This window comes from Monopterus albus, unplaced genomic scaffold (assembly GCF_001952655.1).
Source record: "Monopterus albus unplaced genomic scaffold, M_albus_1.0 scaffold82.1, whole genome shotgun sequence".
NCBI classification, from domain to species: domain Eukaryota; kingdom Metazoa; phylum Chordata; class Actinopteri; order Synbranchiformes; family Synbranchidae; genus Monopterus; species Monopterus albus.
Genome location: NW_018127962.1, coordinates 1,985,010 through 1,994,174, shown reverse-complemented (window position 1 = coordinate 1,994,174; position 9,165 = coordinate 1,985,010). Strand labels below are relative to the sequence as shown.

Here is a 9,165-nt window from a genome sequence, read left to right as displayed (position 1 = left end):
TACACTTGAAACGTGCTTGTTAACCCAAGTTATAAATGGTTAACTATTACAATAGGAGCAGTGTTTTTTATGTAACTTTTCTCAAAATGCATGGATCCATTTCCCCAGATCATAAGGAATGTAGAATACTCGGTTGACACCTCAAGTAGCCTCAAGTCCAGTCATTCCAAACTAAAGAATAACCACAGGTCTGTTGTGCTAGATGCTACAAACTGAATATTAATGCAGTGGTCTAGTAGTATCCTCAGGGAGTGAAGCTCCTGGAACTGGGTCTGACTCTGACCTGAATGTCTCTCTCTGTCTTTCCCTCTGTCTTTCATAATTCATGTTCTATGTGTGCGTTGGCTGCCGGTGATTATTTTTAGCTAAGCATGCTGAATGGGCTGTACACAGACAAACGGACACTGACAGAGGGACGGGACAGGTGTGTGACAGACGGGTGTTGATGGTGTATGGTTATTTGTATTTCAGTACGTGTTACAGTGCATGGTGGTTCATTGCTTCATCTGTGTGTGTAAGTGTATGTGTGTGTGCAGCAAGCAGCAGATGCCTGTATGTTCCGGTTGACAGTAGATGACACTGATAGTGACAGAGGTTGTGGAAGATTTCTCCAGTGAGAACTACTGTATAAAGAGCTCTGTGCAGACTCTGTCTTCACAGTACAGCAAAACATCAGCTGACACATGTGTTGCACATTGCCAGAGGCATCAATGAATTTTCGTAGCACACTTCTTCACAGAATCTTGTGATAGTTTCTTTGGGGAGGCGGGAAGTCCCAAACAGTGGTATTTGCCAAAGCTGACAACTTGTTTGTTTTAATATTTAAGTAATATATAAATGGGGGGTTTAAGTATTAAAGTCCCTAAAATTATAGGATCACATGGTACATTTAAAATATTTGCCAAACATATTTCTTTATGGCTCACTGTTTTACTGCTGATACAAGCCGTCGTCACATGCAAGATAGTGCAAATAGCAGAATGAGAGGCTGGATGCATAGGGTTAGGGATGCTCTCAGATCGGTGTGTAAATCAAAATAATGCCCCAGAAAAAAACAGGATAGTAATAACTGATTGCTGGGAGGTGTAAAATTTCTTCAAATCATTCCAAGCCCCCTCACTGACAGCTTTCATTTTTCACACTGCGACAATCAGTCATTACTCAGAGCTGAATTGCCATGACCCTTGACTATGTTAATGTGTGAGTTCACCTTCACAACTACTTGTGTAGAGTAAATATAACCGATGTGACAATTTCACATGTTGTCACATATTGATTATCAAACAAATAGGAGTAACATCGCCATCCAGTCACAGCACAGGCAGCATAAGCTAAAGTTACATAGCCTATGGGATATTAATCATGACAGGTGACAGCAATGCTCAGCTGAAAGAGTGGACACATAAAAGGCCGCTGGGTCTGAGAAAAGACAGAGAGGAGTATCAGAAGTGAAGCAGTCTGGTGTTGCCAACTCACAGCGTTATTAGAGCTGACAGAGGGAGAGAACCAGTGAGAGTGAGGGAGACAGAGGTTGTGAGAGGGGGGATTAGGAGTGAGAGAAAGAAGTGAAGAAAAGAGCTAGGCAGCTAAGAGTGAATGAAGCAGTGAGGAGAGAGGAAAAGAGAGAAAAACAGAGAATTAAGTGAGGGCTGGTCTTGTCTTACAGTACTCAGACACACTCAAATTAAAGCAGAAGCTTTCTAACAGTGGCCGACAAGATGTTTCCCAGTATTTGCTCAAATAAATAATCTCAAATCCATGTGGGTTTCTTTATAATAATATTGTGTTGCCTTAAAAAACTGTATAGCTTTTTGGTCTGTTTTATTGGTCACAAAGTCGCACAAGCTATGAAGATATACTCCAGGCAATAAACAGGCATCATATAGGCAAGTCCAACATTGACAAGACAACAGAGGAAAGGGGGGAACTATTTGGAATATCCTATATATCTTTCATGCACAGAGTAAGACATGCACCATCTGGGGTGCTCCTATGTCCTGCAAGGAAAAAACTCACCTCAGCCACCTGGAGAAAAGATCCGATCAGAGCAGGAGAACTTCACCGCTTGACAATCAGGGATGCCTCACCGCCTCCGGACCCATCTCCCTCTCTTCACTCTCTTTGTCTATATGTTTCCCTCCGTCACCCTACACTGCAGAGCTCTCTCGGTTTGACACTGACAGCCAAACAGAGCTGATTTATAATTCCCACAGGGCGAGCGCTGTGAGGATGCACTCCGTGCGCCTGGGTTTACTCTGGATGAAAGATGGGGAGGAGGAGGACAGTGCGCCACTTAACTGGAGTTTGTAATCCGCTGGCTCCATCGGGGGCCGCAGAGAACGCAGGGACCAGACGCCTCGGAACAGAGTGTATCAGCGCCATCTCGTGGCCATTACTGTGAACTAACACTTAGGCTACGAAACGGATTTCCCGGCTCTCTGCTTTGATTGGTTGCGATGTGCCTCAGTGGTTTTATAATAAGCGGTGACCACACACCTGAGACCACTTGGTTAATTTAAGGTTCACACTGTGCCCCCCGGATTCATTCGTTAAGATGAATTCATAATGTTGCAAACCAGTGTATGCTGTTGGAATAAACAGAAACGAATGAAGATTTTACTTTTTAGGTTTTAAATTGATTTTATTATTTATTACTTTCCAATTGGTTTAATTGTTTGAGTGTGTTCTTTTTTATTATCATCTTACCAGTAGCCTAAAGCAATTGTAACGTGTGAAATGTGCTATAAGCCTACAGACTAAATATTGTTTTTTCCAGTGCTGAACGTCTTGCCCAAATGATAGTGTGCCCAAAACAAAATTCGTGTAGCCCATTTATTTATAGTCTTCTGGAGATTTATAAAAAGGCTTTATAATTTTTTTTAATTGATTAACTTTCTTTTTTACTTCTTATATTGCCTACAGGCTACCTGTTAACTAGTAGCCTGTGGATAATAGTATTTGAAGTGCCTCCTTTTTCTATCCTGCATGGTTTTATATAATTAATTTCTATCATGAAGGATTAGGCCTCGTGCCATAGGCTGTTATTCGCATATTAAGGCACTGATTTTAGGCAACCTAAAGAGGATATTCTGTCTGCAACACATGTGGCTCTTTCATAATCTAAAGCAAACTGATCATTTCTTCTGGTTACTCGTCCCGGGACAAGAATACAGTACGCAGCAGCAAAATACTTTATAAGAGCGTGTAATTGTTATAACAGGCTTTTTGGATCATTAGCTAGCCTATTACCTAGCCTTTGTTTCGGCCCTAATTTGCAGAAATAATAGCCTTATCTACTTTTCCCTAAACAGATTTATTTTTGACACGAGTAGCAGACTTTCTTCCAGTAGCTACATAACTTGGTGTGGTCCAAATCTGTCACTTGCGGATGAGATCATTCCATGTCTGTACAGAAATCCTTGCTTTGTGCGGGCGGACCACGCCCCGGCCCCGGTGTACGGTGCACCAGGCTAGTTTAGCACACAGCCGCTACATCCGGGCTTTTAGCTCGGTTTATATGCCCTGTGAAGATGGCGACTTCAGGGAGGAGTGCTTTATTATCCTCCAATTCAACTGGACCTAAGAGCACACTGGAGAACTCCAACCCAGAGGAAGATGACGGACAGAATTTATGGTGGGTGACCCTGACAGGTGACTAAAGCTGGTTTAATGTGAGCGGGGTTTGCGGGCGCAGAAGGTCCACTGTGCTGGGATGAGGATGGTTTTGACAGCTAGCCTGCTAATGAGGCTAGCTAGCATCAGCACCAAACTCAGTGGGCACTGGTGACACAGCAGCACCAGCTCGCTGTAGCTATTTGTTGTCAGTCGCTGTTTGTTAGTGAATGAGCAAGCCTGATTCGCCGTGTTCTAACAGGGCTGCTCTGTGTGCAGGTCCACCATCCTGAGTGAAGTATCAACCCATTCAAGATCAAAGCTACCGTCCGGGAGAAATGTCTTGGTCATGGGTGGGTATCCGTGTATGTCTGCAGTCTCCTGACTAGCCAAACAGGTATCGTTAGCATGAATAGCCTTGGACCTGGTGAATGCCTCATCCTGGTAGACTTAACGCTGCTCGATAGAAAAGCTAGTTTGCTCTGGATTTATTGTACTTTAGTGTTTAAGTTGGCTAGCAGGGAGGTGTACTTTTAAGCGCTTGCAGAGACGCACACATACACATTCGACATAATCATGTTATGAAAGAGAATCCGGCCGCTTTGAAACCATGCAAGTCATTCCAGCATCAAGTGAAGCTAGTGGCAGCTGGGTGGAAATGATGCTGAGGAGGCAAGACAAGTGTGTGTTTGAATGGGGCTAATGGGGGCTCAATGGAGCAGAGAGGGTGCCTCCCTGTCTCGCTCGGTCTTCTTGCTGTCCACACACACATATACACTGCCTAGCCGTAATAATCCTCAGCCTGCTACGCCTTACAGCGGGTAGCGGGCTGTGGTTGTAAAGCCATTTGTCTGCAGCACTATCTACAACATCGGCAAGCTCTGCTTTACCATTCATTTGACTCCCCCTGTTGGTTTATGTCAATATAACAGCGTGAGAGCGGTGCAGCCAAGGCATTGTACACAATAACAGTGTCGTCCTGTTAGGTTTGGGTTTAGCGGTAGCGCCAGGAGTCAGAACAAATGCTGATGCAATACTTTGTCAGCAGGTATGACTACAGTGTATTATTAGGGCTGGTGACTCTTCATGAAAACTGCACAATGAAGCGTTGCTGTTGTTTACAGCGTATGTGTGTTTGTGTAGAGCTGCAACGATTTGTTGATTACTTGGATAGACAATATATCTACAACTATTTTGCTAAACTCCAAACATTTCATGATTTTATTTGTGTTATATGACAGTAAATTGAATATCTTGGGGTTTTGGAGGGTTAGACAAAACAAGCAATTTTAAGTCTTAGTCTTTAGGAGATTTCCATTAGAGATTTTATAGATCAAATGTTTAATACATTTATTAAAGATAGTGTGTGGATTAAGCAATAATGAAAGCAATTTTGTGTAATTCTTGTATAGGAATTGGGGCACATTATGTTCTATATTTTAACTGTACGTATTACTCCTGTAGTGTGTAACTAGTACACCTCATAGCAGGATAAAGGACAACAGGATGTGTGGACAAATAGTACACCTTCAGCTGCAGTGTGGTGTTGTTGGCTGGCCTATGCTAGTTTGCCATTTGACATGCTTGTTCTTTCTAACTCTTATTTAATAAAGTATGTACCTATGGTTTAACTACTAAACTTTATTATGAGTATAGCAGTGAATGCTGATATGGAAAAGATCTGACTATATTTAATGTGTGACATTTACGGGTTTTATGTGGATACCTATATGTTAGGTGAGGTGGGCTCGGGGAAGACCACCTTGGTTGCAAAGCTACAGGGGGTCGAAGAGTACATGAAAGGTCGCGGCCTGGAATACCTTTACTTCAGTGTCCATGACGACGACATTGATGGTAACCAACTACTGCTTACAGTTCACAATATTTCACTACAGAGTAAACAGTACTAAAATAAACTAGCAGTATGGTTTTATAGGAGTGTGTATTAATCTTAGTGTATTGTGTGTGTGCGCGTGTGTGTGTTTAGATCACACTAGGTGTAATGCCTGGGTGTTAGATGGAGACCTTTACCACAAAGGTCTGCAGGGAGTAGCTGTACCAGTGGACTCGATTGGCAACACATTGCTGCTGATAACGGTTGACATGTCGCGGCCGTGGAACGCCCTGGACTCCCTCCAGAAGTGGGCTGCTGTCGCTAGGGAACACATCGACAAACTCCGGGTCGCCCCTGAAATGCTGCGGGAGCTAGAACAAAAACGTGAGTCATACTGACAGCAGTCAAACCAAATACTAGTCAAAGTACAAAGTGGTATTCAGCAGTGTTTTTTGACAAAAATGTTCTTGGAGTTATGAAAACTGTACCTGCATAACACTACACTGGACCACAGACCCCCACTGGGTTTTGTTATGAGAATGATAAGGTTTCAGATTGTAATTTGTGCCAAGTTGTTTGTGTCCCTTAAGCTGTTTGCATATGTGTAGTTGTAAAACAGTTCCAGGAGTACACAGAGCCAGGCAGTGGGGAGGATGGCACCCCACAGAGGAGGAGTGACGAGGAAGAGAGCGTGCTGCTGCCATTAGGAGACAACACACTCACGCACAACCTGGGCATACCGGTGGTGGTTGTTTGCACCAAGGTACGCACACTCACTGCTGGATTATATACAAAGCTTATGAGTGGAAACATATGTCACTCATCATAAGTGTACATGGTCCAGGTGTCACACAAGTTTTATTATTCTAGGACTTAAGAAAACTGGAAAATCCATTGTTTGCTCATTTCTAAACAGAATGGTGTTAAAGAAAAGTTTTTCGTTTTAATCTCAGAGCATAATGCCGATTTATTGCATCTACTCACACACCTTCATATGTGTCCTCAGTGTGACGCAATCAGCACACTGGAGAAGGAGCACGACTACAGAGATGAACACCTGGACTTCATCCAGTCCCACATCAGACATTTCTGTCTGCAGTGTATCCTTCATTAACATTTAGAAAATGAAACTACAGCACATATGCAGGGCTGCTGATCAATACCACTGACTTTGTAATTTCCTGGTAAGGTACTGAGATTTCTGGCATACACATGTCTGCCTGTATTTTCCTAATGTTCAGCTGCTCAGTGATGAAGGATGATGATGATGATGATGATGCACCCAAGTGACTGACACTGCAGGGTGTTTTGTTCACAGGCCAGAGGCAAAGTTCCCAGCAGTACTGCAATGTTTTGGCTGCTGTACACTGTCTGAACTATTGTTGATGTTGCTTTGTTACAAAGAGAGTTTGATAAAATTCAAAGATCACCCACTACAGCTTGAAATTGTTGTTCAGTCAATGCTAAGTGGAAGCTATTACATTTTCAATGGTTATTGTGTTTAAAATGAGCCAAGACTACACACCCAGTGCCTCTCTTCTTTTGTGTAGTGTTAGCAATTAGCCAACGCTAGAATCTGTTTCTCTGTAGCACTGCCAAGAAATGTTTTCTGTCACTTTGGTATTGGTTGTATTTTTGCTAGTGTATTTAGAAATTATGGTGTTAAAGATATCCTTGACAACCATGTCAGATGGGGCGTCACTGGTTTACACATCAGTGAAGGAGATGAAGAACCTGGACATCCTGTACAAATATCTAGTCCACAGACTCTATGGCTTTCCCTTTCACTGCCCTGCACAAGTGGTGGAAAGAGATGCCGTCTTCATGTAAGGCTGTGTGTGTGTGGGTCCTAGGACTGTAGGACCGCTTGTATGTGGTTCCTAACTCTCTCTCTCCTTTACCAGTCCATCAGGGTGGGACAACGAGAAAAAGATTGCTATATTACACGAGAACTTCCAGACGGTAAAAGCAGATGACGGCTTTGAGGATGTAATAGTCAAACCTCCAGTCAGAAAGGTATGGGATTAAAATAAACTTAGAAGATCATCTTAGACAAGTTTAGCTTACAGCACAACAGATTGATTATATGTATCATTTAGTTTCAGTGCTACATTAGTTTTGCAGCCAGTGCACCAACCTTAACCCCATATCCCTGCAGAAATCATCAGAGTTTTGTCCAGTCAGATTTATCGCGCCGTCCAGTGGTGCGTGCTTTTTTTTTTTTTTTTTTTTTCTTCTTCTTCAGGTTTCCTCATAAGATGAAGGAAACCTCCCTCCAGTGTTCAAATATGTGAAATATACCATTGTTATTTGCAGGACACCACTAGCAGAGCACCCACCGGCTCCCCCAGGACGAGCAATCGCTCTGCTGCAGCCAACGTAGCAAACGCCATGCCACAGTCGGGTATGTTGTGACCGTCGCTCAGTCAGTGTTGGCTGTGTGAGTGTTTTTGAACTCTAGTCTGTGTGTGTGTTTCAGGTCAGACCAGTGAGGGTGTGTTGGCCAACTTCTTCAACAGTCTACTGACGAAGAAGGCAGGGACAGGGGGCCCCGGGACACCAGGTGGTGGGAACAGCACTCCAGGAACTGTACGAAAGTCAGGTGTGAACACAGTCCTGCTTTTGTAGGACATAAAAAAAGTGATCATTCTAAGCTACTCTTCAGCACTATTTGGTTTTTACCTTTCATTTGCCATACTTTATTTTCTCACCTCTTTAAGGGCTAGACATACGTTGCGTTTACCCTCCTGCGTATGCGGACACGGACCAGGGACGTGCACATGTTCCTGTTCATACAGTACTTTAAATTGAGGGTCTGCTTTCTGTCCACGAATGCTGACGGTTTTGGAGCATTGTGGTACATGCGTAGTCAGGGCTCTTGCTGCATGGACCGTCCATGCGAACGCAACTTTTGGCCTGCATGCGGATCTCCGCAAAGAGTCCGCGTGGACCCTTGAGGACCTGGGAAGATGACGAAAATTACGTCACTCAACCCTAGCGAACATGCAGACACACAAAGCATGAATAGCCCTTTACTCTACTATCCTCTACACCAGACATGAACATAACACATGGTATAGAGAATTATTAAATGATCTGAGCACATGTACCAACCACACACACCATTTCTATACTTGTAGCTTTGTGTTAGTGTCTTTCATTCTCATAGTGTTTGCTGTGGATTTTCACTATTAACATCATTCATAATGTGTGTGTGTGTGTGTATATATGTATGCACTAGTCAGAGGATGCTGGCCACGTTAAGGTGTGTGTGAGCGAGATATTCCTGATTATATTACTGCTTGTGTATGTTATTGTTTGCTTTCCGAAGCATCATTTTATTTTCTTTGCCCCACCTTCCCTGAGCCTCCTGCTTTCTGAAGCATCCAAGAAGGAACAATGCTGGGACCAAGCCCTCCTGTATCACCTATTTACTTCTTCTACATATAAATATGCACAAGGACTGGCTTGATAGCTAAATGTAAATTTGTTTATATACACTGTCCTAATATTCAATTTACATAAAAGACATTAAAAAGACAGCAAAGTCAGAAATTACCCAAGCTGAGAATTGAAGTAGTGGTCCAGGAGATGATCCCATATCCCATGGCTGTTGAATTACCTTGTGACATGTGCCTTTAATTTTGCTTTCAGGAAAGAACTCAGTTTTATTAATTTGAAATCATAGATTAGCTAATAAATATTTACAAATATCATTA

At 42.9% G+C, this 9,165-nt stretch overlaps 2 protein-coding genes across 4 annotated transcripts in view; one reads left to right on the top strand and one right to left on the bottom strand.

Moving 5' to 3' along the window:
• cpne4b (copine IVb) overlaps positions 1 to 2,779 on the bottom strand; it is an 18,817-nt gene extending 16,038 nt beyond the window's left edge. Inside the window, exons 1-2 of one of the 3 annotated variants that reach the window (XM_020606959.1) lie at positions 2,017 to 2,779; positions 1,477 to 1,586 (exon numbers count right to left, since the gene is read on the bottom strand). The gene's annotated coding sequence lies outside the window, so the exon portion shown is untranslated. The remainder of the gene's footprint in view (positions 1 to 1,476; positions 1,587 to 2,016) is intronic. The other 2 variants (XM_020606960.1, XM_020606958.1) reach the window with 2 other exon arrangements.
• Positions 2,780 to 3,318: 539 nt separating this feature from the next.
• Positions 3,319 to 9,165, top strand: part of dync1li1 (dynein, cytoplasmic 1, light intermediate chain 1) — an 8,016-nt gene continuing 2,169 nt past the window's right edge. The window contains exons 1-10 of the mRNA XM_020606848.1: positions 3,319 to 3,634; positions 3,892 to 3,965; positions 5,350 to 5,466; positions 5,600 to 5,830; positions 6,055 to 6,209; positions 6,453 to 6,546; positions 7,137 to 7,272; positions 7,351 to 7,462; positions 7,763 to 7,850; positions 7,926 to 8,048. Of these exons, the coding sequence (XP_020462504.1) occupies positions 3,531 to 3,634; positions 3,892 to 3,965; positions 5,350 to 5,466; positions 5,600 to 5,830; positions 6,055 to 6,209; positions 6,453 to 6,546; positions 7,137 to 7,272; positions 7,351 to 7,462; positions 7,763 to 7,850; positions 7,926 to 8,048 (1,234 nt within the window). The 5' untranslated portion in view covers positions 3,319 to 3,530. The remainder of the gene's footprint in view (positions 3,635 to 3,891; positions 3,966 to 5,349; positions 5,467 to 5,599; positions 5,831 to 6,054; positions 6,210 to 6,452; positions 6,547 to 7,136; positions 7,273 to 7,350; positions 7,463 to 7,762; positions 7,851 to 7,925; positions 8,049 to 9,165) is intronic.